The following is a 16,012-nucleotide window of genomic DNA, read 5'->3' on the forward strand; positions in this document are numbered from 1 at the left end:
CGATGTTAAAGGTTTACTCCTGACTCTTCACTCAGGAATTACTCCTGGTGGTATTCAGGGAACCATATGGGATGCTGGAGATCAAATCTAGGTCAGTAACATGCAAGGCAAATGCCCTACCGCTGTACTATAGCTCTAGCCTCCTTACCCCACTTTTTAAATGACTAGTTCTTGGATTTGTTTTAATGAGTTTTACTTTCATTTTATCTGATTGCAAGCTGCCTGAAATCTTTTGTGGGGAGCTGAGCTATAAGAAAGTACTTCTATTGATAAAATCAGTTTCATGTAGCTGTTTCTGTAAGATGGGAATTATCCACAGGTCCATCTTTCATATCAGTATAAGGGGATCTCCAGCTAGGGCCATCATGCTCCATTAGGAAAACTCTCTCATTGGCCTTCCTTCGTACTTGAAACACAGTATAAATAGAAAACCTTTTAATTTTGAAATTCTTCTAGCTAATATTATACATTGGTCTCGTAGGCTTTGTAGCTGAGCAGTTTCTAAATAACACAGCCACTCAGCTGACATACCATGGACTCTGTGAGCTAACGTCGACAGTCCAGGAAGGAGAGCTTTGTGTGTTCTTCCGGAACAACCACTTTAGCACCATGACCAAGTACGAGGTAGGATACAGAAATAGTCACTTGTTATAATGTAAAGATACTTGATTTTAAAATGTCTTATCATATGCTTCAAAATTTAAGGTTGTTTGAGCATACTATAATATTCCTTAGCCATTAAATTTGTTTTATAAGTAAATTCTCTTTTAGGATGGAGTGGATTATCAATCAGTTTTTCATTTGTTTGTTTTGGTGGGGGGCAACACCCAGCAGAGCTTAGGACTAACGCCTGACTCTGCTCTCAAGGGTCACTCCTGGCTTTGCTTGGGGGATCCTATGTGAATCTGGGGATCAAAACTGGGTCAGCTGGGTGCCAGGCAAGCATCTTACTCTCTTTACTATCTCTCTAGCACCAGAACAGTTTTTTTTAATTCTCTTTTTTCGGGGCTGGATCGATAGCACAGCGGGTAGGGCGTTTGCCTTGCATACGGCTGACCCAGGTTCGATTCCCAGCATCCCATATGGTCCCCCAAGCACCGCCAGGAATGATTCCTGAATGCATGAGTCAGGAGTAAGCCCTGTTCATCACTGGGTATGACCCAGAAAGCCAAAAAATTTTTTTATTTTCTTTTTTCACAGTTAAACTAGTTTAACATAGTTAACTATAAAAATTTAAAAAATTAGGGGCTGGAGCGATAGCACAGCGGGTAGGGAGTTTGCCTTGCATGAGGCCGGCCCGAGTTTGATTCCCAGCATCCTATATGGTCCCCTGAGCACCGCCAGGAATAATTCCTGAGTGCAGAGCCAGGAGTAACCCTAAGCATTGCCGGGTATGACCCAAAAAACAAAAAAAAATAAATAAAGTAAAAAAAAAAAGTTAAACTCCTTTTCATGGTTGACTGTTTTAAAAAGTATTATTCTTTTAAAAATAAAATATAATATTAGAGTTAGAATTAGAATAAATGTTAATGATGGCTATTTATATTTGAATACTGAAGGAGACAAAAAGAAAAATTCAGTACTTGTCTTCACAGTAGTGCTGGCTATTAATGTCACCAAAACAAAAAAAAAGTAATCAGTGTAACTTTATTATTATCTTCATAATTATTATTACTATGCTAAAAATATTATTGATTCGTCCCTTTTTTAAACCTCTTTATGTTTCATTTTCATTTTTACAGCTGACATCTATAACGCTCGTACAAGGAATTTAGCATCTTAATATGTAAACTTCTGGCAGATATTGCTCTTATCATGGCAGTATTAGAGCAAAAATGTTCAATAGCAATTCCTAGAGAATAAAAATGTTAGGTATTTTCTACTTTCTACCAAAGCAATATTTTGCTTTAGCCACAATAATCCTTTTATTGATTGATTGTTAACTTCAACCTCTTAAAAATTTCTTTAAAAATAAACCAGATGGGACTGGAGAGATAGTGCCGCAGGCAGGGCACTTGCCCCACATACCCAGCCCAGGGTCAGTTTCTAGCATCCCATATGGTCCCCCAAGCACTGCCAGGAGTAACCACTGAGCACCGCTGGGTGCAGCCCCCAAACCAAAAATAAATAAAATTAAAATTCACTTAAATATGTTTAAGGGTAGGGGAGGAAAATATGGGAACAGAAAGGTGATAAACACCATAATACAAGCATAGAGATTTTTCTTTTTCTCTTTTTTTTTTTTTTTTTTTGTGGGGAGGGTTGCAGGGCCAGGGAAGTTGGACCACACCCTGTGATACTCAGAGATTACTCCTGGCTCTGCACTCAGAAATCACTCCTGGCAGTGCTTGGGGGACCATATGGGATGCTGGGGATCGAACCTGGGTCAGCATGCAAGGCAAGGTACTGTCACTTTGGCCATCTGTAGATTTTAAAGATTAGAATTTTTTGTTTGTTTTTGGGCCACACTGGGTGGTACTCAGGACTTACTCCTAACTCTGTGCTCAAGGATTTATCCTGATGTGGCTTGTAATTGAACCTGAGGTGTGGAGATCAACCCTGGGTTGGCCGTATCCACGGCAACCACCCTACCTCCTGTACTATCTCTCCAGGGTCTCCTGAACTAAAATTGTTTTTTAGTTACATTCAAAAGATTTTTTTCTATTTTGTCAATTTATAAATTGTGATGCTACTGTTGTATATATAGTTAATCCGAGTAACTCATACTGTATATAGGACTGATTTATCAGAGTAGGTAGAATCACTGTCATCCCATTGCTCATCAGTTTGCTCGAGCGGGCACCAGTAACATCTCTATCATGAGACTTGTTACTGTTTTTGGCATATCGAATGCGCCACAGGTAGCTTGCCAGGCTCTTGCATGCCGGCCGGATACTCTCGGTAGCTTGCCAGGCTCTCTGAGTGGGGCGGAGGAATCGAATCCAGGTCGGACGCATGCAAGGCAAATGCCTTACCTGCTGTGCTATCGCTCCAGCCCATAGGTAGAATATGTTTTATTAATCTTTTTTATGATCTGATTGCATAGTTTAGTTTTTGGAGCCAGGGTTAAAACCAGGGCCTTGGGCTGGAGAGACAGTATAGGGGTTAAGACATTTGCCTTGCATGCAACTGTCCGGGTCCATCCCCAGCACCACGTGACCCCTCCACGTACTGCCAGGAACAGTCCTTAAGAACAGAAGCTATAGTACGTCCCAAGAACTACCTCAAGAAGATCTAAAGTATAAAATATGAAAAAGTGTTCAGCATTATTGTTCGTCAGGGAAATGCAAGTAAGAATGATAGAGAAATACCCCTAGCTCAGTGAAAATGCCCTGCTTTTTAAAAGTCCAGGAAACAGCCAGTGTTTGTGGGGATATGTGAGAATGGAACCCCCATCCACTGGTGGCAATGTTTTCTGGTTCGGCCTCTATGGAAAACAAAATGGAGATGATATCTCTAAAAAAAAATTAAAAATAAGGAGCCAGAGCAATAGAACAGTGGTCAGGGCACTTGCCTTGCATGTGGCCAAACCGAGTTCGATTGCTGGCAATTATAGGCCTTAAACATACAGATTACAAATTTTTCTTTGAAATACTTGTTTGAATTAATTTAATCATCTTACTCTCTCTGTTTTTGGTTTTTGTTCCCTCTTATTTCTTATTCAGGGCCTACTGTATTTGCTAGTAACAGATCAGGGGTTTCTGACAGAAGATAAAGTTGTTTGGGAAAGTCTACACAATGTTGATGGTGACGGAAACTTCTGTGACTCAGAATTTCATCTGCGACCTCCTTCAGATCCTGAAACTGTATACAGAGGACAGCAAGATCAGATTGATCAAGTACATTTGTTTTCTCTTCTTCATAATATTTAAAATGCTCACTGCTTTTATTGTAAATCTAGTTACCAGGAAATTTTGAACTAAATATTAATTCATGAATATATGCGAAATTTTTCTGACCCAGCATAAGTAGGGAAATGATCATTCCATATGCACAGTGATGAGACTTTGCTCCTGATAGCCAGTTACTATTGAGCTCTCAAGTCATGCTAAAGAGTATGAATTTTATTCCGATTGCAGTAGGGAAGACAAGTATTAAACTAAGTACCTTTCTTATCTGTGGAGAATATAATGGAGGAACACAGGAACAAACCAGCACTTCGGGCAAGAAGTGGAGGTGGAGTGTGGAGGGGTAGGGAGAGGAGATGCATTGATGAGCACTGATTAGGGATCTGTTTGGGCTGATCAGAAAAGAAGAAAAGTCTTGAAGGTACTGTGCTGAACAGAGGAGGTAGGCCTCCTCAGCCACAGAGTCCAGAGTCAGGATGGAGAGAAACTTCCTAGTGAGTAGAGTGCTCATTTAGAACTGCGATAAATGGGCTGCTGTTGCCTGTAGGAAGTTTCCGTTCCCTGCAGACTCATTCTCCGCCAGGATAGCAGTGGGCAGACTAGACAGCTGGCTGCCGTCTGCTGATGGCCCAGGGCAGAGGGACTGGCTCACTTGGTCAGTGTTGCTCAAGCATGTGCATTCCTGGCACTCTAATGACGTTTTTGGATACAAAGATCCTCAATCTTGTCCTCGAAGATTCTTCACTCTATAACTGGTGAGGCATGTATTCAGCCATTTAACTGACATTATACATTAGGTCATCTAGCAGCAGATGGAGTAGCCAGGTGTGGTGCAGGCCTTGACTGGGCTGGGCTGGGAAGTGTGATCCAGTGGGCAGTGTATGTGCCTTGAATGTGTGAGGTCCTGGGTTTCGTGTTAAGCACCATGTGCATGCTGATGCACACACACACACACACACACACACACACACACACACACAAACACACACACACACACACACATACACACACATACACACACACACACAATTCAAATGAATGTGTTGACCTTTCTAGGACTCTTGGCTTTGCTTGACAATCAGCTGTACTAGTGAGCATGCAGATTTCCTGCCTGTGTTTCACTCAATAGTTCTTACCAGGGCTGCAGCCTGGGGGTGGGGTGGGCAGGGCACTGTCCTGGGAACCTGACTGGGTGCAGTACCATGGCCTCATACATGCTGGGCCTTGCTGTACCGTCGAGCTGTCTCCCAGCCATGACAGTGTTTTTCAAGGGTTATGTGAGATTAAGTGCACGGGTATGTTGGGCTGGAGTAATACCACAGCGAGTAGGGCATTTGTCTTGCACGCGGTCAACCCAGGTTTGATTCCCAGCATCCCATATGGTCCCAAGCACCGCCAGGAGTAATTCCTGAGTGCAGAGCCAGGAATGAGCCCTGTGCATCACTGGGTGTGACCCAAAAAGCAAAAAAAAAGAGAGAGAGAGAGAGAGAGAGAGAGAGAGAGAGAGAGACCTTTCAATTTCCAGCATCCCATATGGTCCCCCAAGCACCGCCAGGAGTAATTCCTAAGTGCAGAGCCAGGAGTAACCCCTGAGAATCACCAGGTATAGCCCAAAAACAAACAAAAAATCTAACAATGTCAAAATGAGTAAGATAAGTTTAAGCATAGTTCTCCAACAGAAATATTTAGAAAGATAACTTCAAGTGTTTATATTTAAAACAGTAAAAGCCATTTCATAGCATTGTAGGTATAACCTCTTTGTTTACACTGGTTCTGGGGAACTCTGAAAACTCAAGGCATTCTCATTGGATTTCTCAGGATTATCTCATGGCATTATCTCTACAACAAGAGCAGCAGAGCCAGGAAATCAGCTGGGAGCAGGTTCCCGAGGGACTCAGTGACCTGGAGCTGGCCAGGAAGCTGCAGGAGGAGGAGGACAGGCGTGCCTCACAGTACTACCAGGAGCAGGAGCAAGCAACCACCGCCGCTACGACCGCCCCACAGGCCCAGGTCAGAGGGACACACTGGGTCTGGGCTTTTGTGGATTTCATTTGCTTTTTATTCATTTTTGTTTGTTTGGGGGCCATTCCTGGGAGGGAAAGGGGCCGTGTGCAGTGTTGGGGATTGAACCTGGGTTGCCACAGGCAGGGCTCCAGTAACATATGGGATGCGGAAGATAGAACGCAGGAGGCAAGTGCCCTACCCACTGCAGCATCTCACTGGCAGCCACCTCCTAGAGTGATGCTCCCTTTGACTCTTGTGGTTCTTTCGAGCACATGGGAAGCTGTGACCAGTGCTCAGGACAGTTGTGGTAATGTTTCTGTGTCCTTTTCCTCAGAGTCCGCCAGCACCAGCCTCCCCACCAAGTGGAAGGCAGCCTGGGAGCAGTGAACGAAAACGAAAAGAACCTCGGGAAAAAGACAAAGAAAAAGAAAAAGAAAAAAATAGCTGTGTCATTTTGTAGCAAGTCTCAGATTCTGTTGGAATCAAAACCACAGGAGGAAAAGAAGAAAAACCGATCAATACCGTCTGTGCCTGATTTCCCACTGGATTCTGCTCGCTTTTTTTTGTGTGTTTTTTTTTTTTCAGGGGAAAGGTTGCTACTTCGTTACAATCAGACTTTTCCAAGTCACATAAGTACATTCTTTCAGAGCTGTTTTATGTTACAAGTTGGAAATGCTGTGTGTTGGTTGTCATTCATGAAAACGATTGCACTTGTAGCCAAATAAGCAAATCCCAGCAGATTTTGTGTCATAGTGACATAAGTCACTCATATCAGTTAGTAAGCTATTCTGACTTCTGTTCTAACAGTGAATGGAGGTGATTGATTTTGTATAATTCCTTTCTAAAATCTAAATATTAGCACAATAGTTTATGAAATTAATTTTTACAATGTTAAATTATTATCTAATCCATGAGAAACCAGGGATTTAATATAGGAATTTAGGAAGAAAAAATACAAAAAAATTAACAAGATTAAGTAATGCTTAATTGTATATTGGACTAGTTCAGCCCTTAAACAGCTTTACCTTTTCATTAGGAATGTACATTTTAGGTATTCTCTTGAGAACTGACAATGAAACTTGGATGTAATTTAGATAGAAAAAAAAATAAAGATTTGTATTTCTTTTTCAATAGCAAAAAAAAATGCATAACACTAATACTCATATCCTATCGTAATCAGATATTAATGACTTTGTAGTGTTGTGAGATTTTGAGGAATTTTGAAGTCTTTAATATAGGAAACCCGGGCCATAGTTACTGTGTATTAACAGTTGTTCAGTGAATACAATGAGAGTACCACAGTGGATGCTAAACCTTCTAAATATGGGTAGATAGAAGAGCACATAGGTCAGTGTCTACCTTTTTCTAGAATTCCCTTATAACCTTAAATTTCAAATCATGTTTATTTGCAAGAGAATTAAATATGCTTGTTAAAAGAAACCCAAAAAAAAGCACATTTCTGAAAGAAAGAAGTAATCTGTGAGTCTAATGAAAAACAATAAAATTTGGGACTAGATAATAATTTTGAGGAATCTATGTAAAAGCAGTCATTTTTTAAAATTGATTGGGGGACTAAATGATGTATAACATCTTAAGTAGCACTTAAGATTCAGAAAAAATATTTATTGAACTTTATTAAGAATAATTCATATTTTCCGTGTTTCTAGAAATAATTTGGGAAACTAGTCTCCATAATTCTCTTTATATGCTTTTTATTAAAGTTTTGTTTTAGTTGATTTTAAAGAAGTCTGTTGCTGCTGCCAGTAGATCAGTGCTATTCATTATAAGCATCTGTAAGTTTGCTTAAGAGCATCTTAACCTCACCTGAGCATCCACTTGGAGAATGTCTTTGGGGTGACAATAGACCTCAGAAAGTGTGGTCTAGATTTCATAAGCTATGTCTTTAACACTCTTGGAGATCCAAGCCCAGTTACAGATGAGTCTTTATAGAAAAAGTGAAGTCTTATTTATAAAAGGAATATTTTATGGGAAAAATTCAGGGTGAGGTTGCATCATTGATGCCTTTCTGTACTGCATGTCTGCTTATGTTACACTGTTTGTTATTCAGCCCTCTGTGAGCATGAGAAACCATTAGAGAACTTGTTTGGGGTATACAGTTTTGTTACAATATTTGGTGAGTCTCTAGAGAATAATCCAGAGTATATATGCACTGGTAAAATAATCAGGTGGGTTACAGAACTCTCTGGTGGCTCAAACAAATGCACCGGCCTCCAAGTTTACTCTTGATTTCTAACTCTGTTGATTGAAGGAGAATATTCAGACCTTAAGGTTTGTTTTTCCCAGAACAGATAGTGACAGTACATTAGATTCAATAAGGAAAAAAAATCCTAAGAACTCTTAAGAAGCATATTAGTGACATATTTTCCAGAGTCAGATACTTATCTATTTATTACTCTTGAAAAATATGTGTATTCTGTTCTCTGTTACTATCTTAATTTGTTCCAAAGATAATACTGCCATTCTACATTCCCTCTGGAAAGAAAAAAAAACCTCAAAACCAGCAACGCTGCTATCAGATAAGTAGATATCAATGTGTACTTATATGAAATAACTAAAAAAAAAATTAGTGTGTTTGTTAAATTCACTCTTTTTCTATGTAATATTTCCAAGTCAGACTTTCTTACATTCCTGGAATTCAGTTTGATATACCAAGTATGTAATAATGATAAAATGTTCACTTTGATTACTGTGAGGGGAAATGAAATGTTTAATTCTATTAAAACAAACTTCTTAGAGTTACTGGTTTCCATCCTTGAAGGTTATAAAGAATTTAGAGTTTTTGTGTCTTTATTCTCATATTTTGTCAGTGTAACAAGTTTATATTCAGACATTTCATTACTGGTTTGGGTACATTGGAATTTGATAGCATATTAAAGTCTTTTCATTTACAGTACTTTGTAATATTTGAATATTGGTACATGTACACTGATAACAAGTTAAAACTTTGATAATTCTTTGTTTTTAATATTTGTAAGCGAGGGGCATATTTGTACCAGCCGACTGACATCAGAGCTGACAAACAGGTGAATGGGTATGGTGATTCAATTCCTTGTATTTTGTTGTTGTTTTGTGGTACTGGGGATTCAACATGGGCTCTCACACAGCAAGGCATGGATATGATTGACCACTGAGGCTCAGCCCTAGGCCTTTTCTTGTACTGTCCAAGTCTGTTCTATAAAGTGTTTGTTAACAGTATGGAAATGTTCTTCATGTCTGATGCCAAGGAATCAACAATGTGTGCTTTCAATGGGTTGTCCACTCTTAACAGTACTGTAAGGGCAGGAAGACAGTGCAGTGGGTAGGGCACTTGCCTTGCATGTGGCTGACCTGGGTTCAATCCTATTACCCCATATGGTCCTTGAGCCCCTCCAGGAGTAAGCCCTGAGCACTGGCCGGCCAGAGGAGGTACGAAAGCAAACAAAAGCAATTCCTGGAGTTTGTGTGTTTCTAAAACAAGAATCTATGGCATATATTAAATTCTCCCCAAATAAATTATATATAGAAACTTTCAAATTCAAGAACTATTATTTTAAGAACTCTCCCTCCTGTTGTCCTGCATGCCAAAATGCTTAAGGCCACCTGAGCTGGAATCGGCGCTTCCTCAGAGGCAAAGGAACTTCTTCCATCTTCAGCCAGGGTCCTAGCAGAACCAAGCATAGGTATGTTTGCACAGCATGGGGAGGGGGATTCTTTTGTTTTGGGCTCACGCCCAGTGATGCTCAGGTTTACTTTGTACTTGGGGCTCAGGGGACCATATAGAGTGCCAGGGATTGGACCCGGGTCAGCCGCATGCAAGGCCACTGTACTATCACTCCAGCCCCTAGATACAAGATTATAATTAGGTTTTGGCGTATATTTTATTTTCTGTCTCACATTTCTAGTATTTGAATACTTGTCCCATACCACGTCCCTAATTCTTCATCATACTCTTAATCTTAGTTTTATTAAGCAACTTAACAACTTAAGATCAGAGATTGGTTGCCTGAACACAACATGGACCATTCTGTACTTGTACAAAACCTTAATATTTGCAGAGGGGGGACTCTAGGGGTTTTTTTGGGTTTTTTGTTTTTGTTTTTTCAGAACTGGGGATTCAACCCAAGAGGCAAGTACTCTACTGCTGAGCCACATACCTGGCTGAATACTTTCAGTAAATCACCACTGAAAGACCTTGAGAGAAAAATGAATTAGAAGTAAAATAGATATTTAAGGGAATAATAACATTGTGCTTATATTAATGTTGGGATATTATACAGACTTGGCAACTCCTGCTGGAGGGCCCAAGAGGTAGTGTAGGAGTTTCCCTGCTTGCTTTGCACGTGGTCAGCCCCTTCTGATCCCAGATATCAGGTGTGGCCCCTGAGCAGAACCAGGTGTGGCCAGCTTCTCCCAAACTATGTAGTCCTCCCAAAATAAAATCTTTCTAATGGAATATCATAGCGAGAATTTCCTGAGTTGTTTTCAGGACATTCTTTTTAAAAACATTTAAAATTTTTAAAGAATTTCATCTCACTTGGCATTTCTAATCAATATTTGTTACCTTTTAAAATGATAGAAAGCTTATGTGCTTTGTCTGTTCGCACAGTATTCACATGTACAAATTAAACAGCAACTGTACATTATAGTTTACATATAATTGTAAACTTACTATTAGATAACAGTTATTAAGCAGTTTATAATTTCTATCTCAACTGAAAATATGGAATTCAGTTTATATCTAAAAACCTGGCTTTTATCTTCCCAGGGGGAAACTGTGTGCCTCAATTCATTCTAAATTTATAAAGGTCATTCCCCCTTTAAAAAAAAAATTATGCTTTGCATTCCTGAATAAGGCCATAACGAAGAGTATTACTTACATAATCATAAATATTACTTAAATTTTTTTCATTTTGTTTTTGTGTTTGGGCCACATCTGACCTGGTACTCAGAGCTTACTCCTGGCTCTGTGTTCGGGGATTACTTCTGGAGGGGTGTGAGGAACACTCATGCTGGGGATCAAACCAGGTCAGCTGGGTGCAAGGCAAGCCCCCTACCTGCTCTTCTGTCTCTCTGGTCCCATCTTTTGTTGTCTTTTTTTTTTCTTTTTTTAAAGCTGGGAGTGCGGAGTGCTTATGCTACCCTTGGCAGTGCTCAGGGTTTATGGCTGTGTTCGGGGGTCACTTCTGGTGGTGCTTGAGGAGCCACATGATGCCAGGACAGAACAAGGTCAGCTGCATGCAAGGCACGCGCCAGCCCTGTGCTGCCTCTCCAGCCCCGTATCTTTTGTTCTTAAATACACATACTTTTCTCTCAGTGACAGTATTTGGGGGGACCATAGACATAGTATAGTGGGTAGGGTGCTTGCCTTACACGCAGCCACACCAAATTTAATCCTGGGCACCACATACGGTCCCTGTAAGCCCTGACCACAGCCAAGTGTCACCCAGAAACAAAAACAAAAATTTTTTTCCAATGGCAATATTCTTTGTTTTGCCCTGTTAAGAGTTAAACCCAGAACCTCACACATACCAGACAAGCGCTCTCCTTCTGATCTCTGTTCCAAGCCACACCAGTTTTATCAACGCCACCTGCATTCATAGCATAATCTTGTCTTTGAACAGCATCATCTCTTCCTGTCATTAATTTTATGTCCTGTGAATGACAGATTCAAATCAAGAGCATTTGGAAGATTTTAAAAAATTAAATCAGTTTTTCCAATATATTTTATAAATATTAAATTTTCTTTGCCGTTTACTTTATGGAACAAAATACAGTAGTATCAGGTTATTGGTGAGTGTGTGCACACATATTTTGCACAGATGGAATTAATTTAGGTCTGTCAAGTGTGGTCACCTTTAACGTTATTTAAATAATTTCTGGTTTTTTGTGTAAAATGTTATTCAATAAAGTACAGCTAGTGTTTTTTTAGAAAAATGATTCAAAATGTAAAGGAACTTCATGGAATCTGTTCTCCAGTTTCTGGTAATCTGGCGCCTTTCTTTGTATCCATGCCCAACTCTTCTAAAACTGTTGGGGAAACTTTATGAAGAATTGAAGTTACCCTGCTTGCATGTTAACTAAAAGTTTAAATCAGAGATTTCCTGAACAAGAAAGGGGTGGGTGGGGCAGGGGCTGCTTGCTCTGCTACAGCCAGCCCTACCCATAGGATCCCTTGGTCCACTAGATTATGGCCCCAAACAACAAAACAGGCCTCTTGCGGCAAAGCATTCATTCCAGCCGGTTCATCTCCAGGGCTTCACCTCTCCCCCCATTTCTTTCTTTCTTTTTTTTTTCTTTTTGGGCCACACCCGGTGATGCACAGGGGTTACTCCTGGCTCTGCACTCAGGAATTACTCCTTGTGGTGCTCAGGGGGACCATATGGGATGCTGGGAATCAAACCCAGGTCAGCCGTGTGCAAGGCAAACACTCTACCTGCTGTGCTATCGCTTCAGCTTTGACCCATTTCTTTTTTTAATGTTGAGAATTGAACCCAGGGCTTCAGGCATGTAAGGTATGCTACTCTAGTTAATCTTTATCCCAGTTATTAAAATCTCCAATCATGGGTGTATTTTATTTAATTCCAGTGTTTTTGTCATTAGAAATTTAAGGCCAAGAATGTAGGTCAGAGATAAGTGAACTGTGCCACATTTGCTAGACTGTACCATGCAGAATAATAATAGTATGATAAAAATGTGCTATGCATATGTTACATGAAGGATTCCAGTTTCAAACTTCACTGATCTCAGAACATAAAACACAAGGCATACTCCACCCTTCAGGCCCATATCCCAGTGCATGCCTAATGTACCCAACCTCACTTGCTCTCCCTTTCTTTCACCTCCTAAAAAAAATAATTTGGACTGCAGTGATAGTACAGTTGGGAGGGCACCTGCCTTGCATGCAGCTGAATTCTACATGGTCTCCCGAGCATCACCAGGAGTGATTCCTGGGTCCAGAGCCAGGAGTAAGTCCTGAGCACCACCAGGTGTACTCAAGGATTAATCAGGAAAGAAGGGGGGGGGGGACAGAAAAACAGGGTAAAAATCTTCAACCATTGCCTCAAGATAGGTTTTGTCCCAGAAATACAAAACTTAAACCACAATAGATTCAAAGAACAGTGAGTTGGGGCCTGGGGCTGAGTCTGAGTGGCAGCACCCAGACCCCGTATGTTTGTAAGATGCTGGGTTCTCCTTGGCACTGCAAAACTAGAGAGACCTGAAGTTTATATTATTCTGCAGTGTCCCTGCTGTCTAAAAGTCAAAGAACTTCATATCATTTAGGAATTTACCACCATTAAACAAGGTTCTTTTGTTCCTCATTTGCAGTGCCCTGCTCTGAAAGGCAAGAATGCCCCAACAGTAGAGCACAGGAAGCAGAGACTTTGGATAATGACCCAGTTTCTTTAGCTTTAGTGGAGCTTTCTTGGGAAGCTGAGTGTCCACTAAAATCCACAAATCAGTGAGCTTCCTGCTAGTTCCACGAGAGCCCGCAACTGATGCCTTACAGTGCAGTTCTGATTAGTGGGGTATGTTCTAAAAGCAAGCAAGCCTGGCATTTAGTCTTTGAAGTATCGTCTCAATTTTGTTTTTTATTTTTCTATCCTCACATTTTTTTTTTTTGCTTTTTTTGGGGTCACACCTGGCAATGCACAGGGGCTACTCCTGGCTCTGCACTCAGGAATCACCGCTGGCCGTGCTCAGGGGACCATATGGGATGCTGGGATTTGAACCCGGGTCAGCCGCGTGCAAGGCAAACGCCCTACCCGCTGTGCTATCTCTCCAGCCCCATATCCTGACATCTTAATTATATGAAAAATTTTATTTTTTCCAGAACACATAGGATATCTTCGGTGTATTTCCTCATGTCTGTATGTGCATTGGGAGGCAGAGGGCAAGGGCACGAGGGGGTGCCTTTCAAACCCAGCACCTCCTGCGTGTGTCCTGTTGCTGAGTTCTAGCCCAACCCTCTTAGCTTTTTAAAGATGAGAATTTGAAATGCACCCAGTGGCTGTTGAAAGGTCATCCTCCTCAGGAAACAGGCTGGGTAGCGCGGAGAAGCTCTGAGCCCGGCAGTGTGGCAGAGGGTTGATGGTGGCTCTGAAGGCCAGCAAAGGGACATACTCACTTGGGAGGTTTCAGAGGGTTTGTAAGAGATTTTCCAAATATCTCACATGCGGGTCCTTTCTTTTGAATTGGGCAAAACAAGTGAACTTAGGCATATATCTTAGGGCATAGCAAAGAAAATGCTACGTAATGCCTGGAGAAAAAGTGATCTTGAAGTTTTCTTTCTACATTTTACTATTGAGCAAGCTGAGTCAAGAAGTTTCTATGATGGATCGTAGATTTTTTTGTGCCAAGCCTAGACTGGCCAATTAAAATATTCTCCAAGACTTTATCTATTGTGTTTGATTTTGATTTTCCTCCTTTCTTTTGCTGTCATAATTTCCGTTCTACTTTGAACTAACTCATCTGCTTTTCTTTATGACAAGCTCTGATTCCACTGTAACAGCAGCCATAGAGATGAGCAGAGGAGAGCACTGAAATATGCTTTTTTTTTAACAACATAAAGACACTTAAGGCATCTATCCAATTTAGGGTTGGACTCAATTTCTATGAAAGAAAGTTATTTTAAATACTAGTTATGCTCACACTCTAATTCTGAAATCTGTCTTAAGTTCCAAAAGTTTGACTTTTGGAGTGTATTCATTTAAAAAGCATATTTAACATAGATGGGAAAGTATATTTCTGGCAAAATAATTCAGTATTATTCAACATTAAATTTCATGTTTGTTGTACCACAAAGATATTATCATTCTTGGATTAAAATGTTGGATTTTTAAAAATATATTTAAAACTGTAACCAGTGGTAACACCCTTAGTATTTTTTATTATAGATTATATTTTATTTCAATAAACTTTGATATTTAGATCAAACAGCCTTTCTGCTCTGTATATTCACCTCATTAAGATACTTTTGCAAATTTAAGGTCAGTGGGGAAGTGGAGAATGGACACATTGACTCATATCTACAAACAGTTTTGGGTAATGGGTCCTGGGAATAAACCTGGTGCCTTGTGCAGGTGAAGTCTTGCTCTGTCACTGAATAATATCCACTGGTTAGTTGGAAGCAACCCTGGATAAAGACAGAGCCCCTCTCTGATTCCTGGGGCAGTGAACAAACCAACCATGAATACTAATCATGAATGCCTTACTGCTTCCAGCAGCTCTTAGCTGACACTGCATTCCCTTGGGGCATTGCTCTGATCCTAAGAGGGAATTATCTACACAAACCCAACTCTAGTGTTCTTTGGGTTTTTTTTTTTTTTTTGCTTTAATTTTTTTTTAATTGAATCACCTGAGATACACAGTTACAAGGTTGGTCATGATTGTGTGTCAATCATACAATGTTCCAACACCCATCCCTTCACCAGTGTACATTTCCCACCACCAATGTCCTCAGTTTCATTCTCACCACCCCCCACCTCCTCTGTGGCAGGTACTTCTCTCTCTCTCTCTCTCTCTCTCTCTCTCTCTCTCTCTCTCTCTCTCTCTCTCTCTCTCTCCCCTCCCCTCCCCCCTCTCTCCCCCTCCCCCCTCCCTCTCTCTCCTCCCCTCTCTCCCCCCCTCCTCCTCTCTCTCCCTCTCTCCCTCTTTCCCTCTCTCCCTCCTCTCTCTTCATCTCTCTTTCTCTCTGTATCTCTGTTTTTGGGTATTATGATTTGCAATACAGATACTGAAGGTTATCATTTTTTTTATAAGTTTGTTTTGGGATTATACCTGGCAGTACTCAGGGTTTACTCCTGGCTGTGAGCTCAGGGATCACTCCTGGCAGTACTCGGGTGACTACAGTATCAGGAATCAAACCTAGGTTGGCCTCATGCAAAGCAAGAGCCTTAGTCCTGAACTTCTATATAGTCAATATTTATAGGGAATTTTTTTTGGGGGGGATCATACCTGGGCACAGGGCTCAGGGCATACAGGGGATCACATGGGGCACCAGGTTGAGCGCATACAAGGACAAGTTCCTCACCTGTTGTACTGTCTCTCCAGCCCTAGAGGAATTTGTTTTGTTTTAGGGCCTCACCCTGTATCCTTGCTCTGCTCAAGAATTACTCCCAATTGGATTTGGGGGGCATAAGGATGCCTCAGCTAGAACACAG

The 16,012-nt window shown here is 40.9% G+C and overlaps 1 protein-coding gene across 1 annotated transcript in view; it reads left to right on the plus strand.

The window, feature by feature from the left end:
- MINDY2 (MINDY lysine 48 deubiquitinase 2) overlaps nucleotides 1-14,790 on the plus strand; it is an 87,708-nt gene extending 72,918 nt beyond the window's left edge. Inside the window, exons 6-9 of the mRNA XM_012936101.2 lie at nucleotides 482-624; nucleotides 3,666-3,839; nucleotides 5,667-5,858; nucleotides 6,187-14,790. Coding sequence (XP_012791555.2) covers nucleotides 482-624; nucleotides 3,666-3,839; nucleotides 5,667-5,858; nucleotides 6,187-6,312 — 635 coding nt within the window. The 3' untranslated portion in view covers nucleotides 6,313-14,790. The remainder of the gene's footprint in view (nucleotides 1-481; nucleotides 625-3,665; nucleotides 3,840-5,666; nucleotides 5,859-6,186) is intronic.
- Nucleotides 14,791-16,012: the final 1,222 nt, after the last annotated feature.

This window comes from Sorex araneus, chromosome 10, assembly GCF_027595985.1.
Source record: "Sorex araneus isolate mSorAra2 chromosome 10, mSorAra2.pri, whole genome shotgun sequence".
In the NCBI taxonomy this organism is placed as follows: Eukaryota; Metazoa; Chordata; class Mammalia; order Eulipotyphla; family Soricidae; genus Sorex; species Sorex araneus.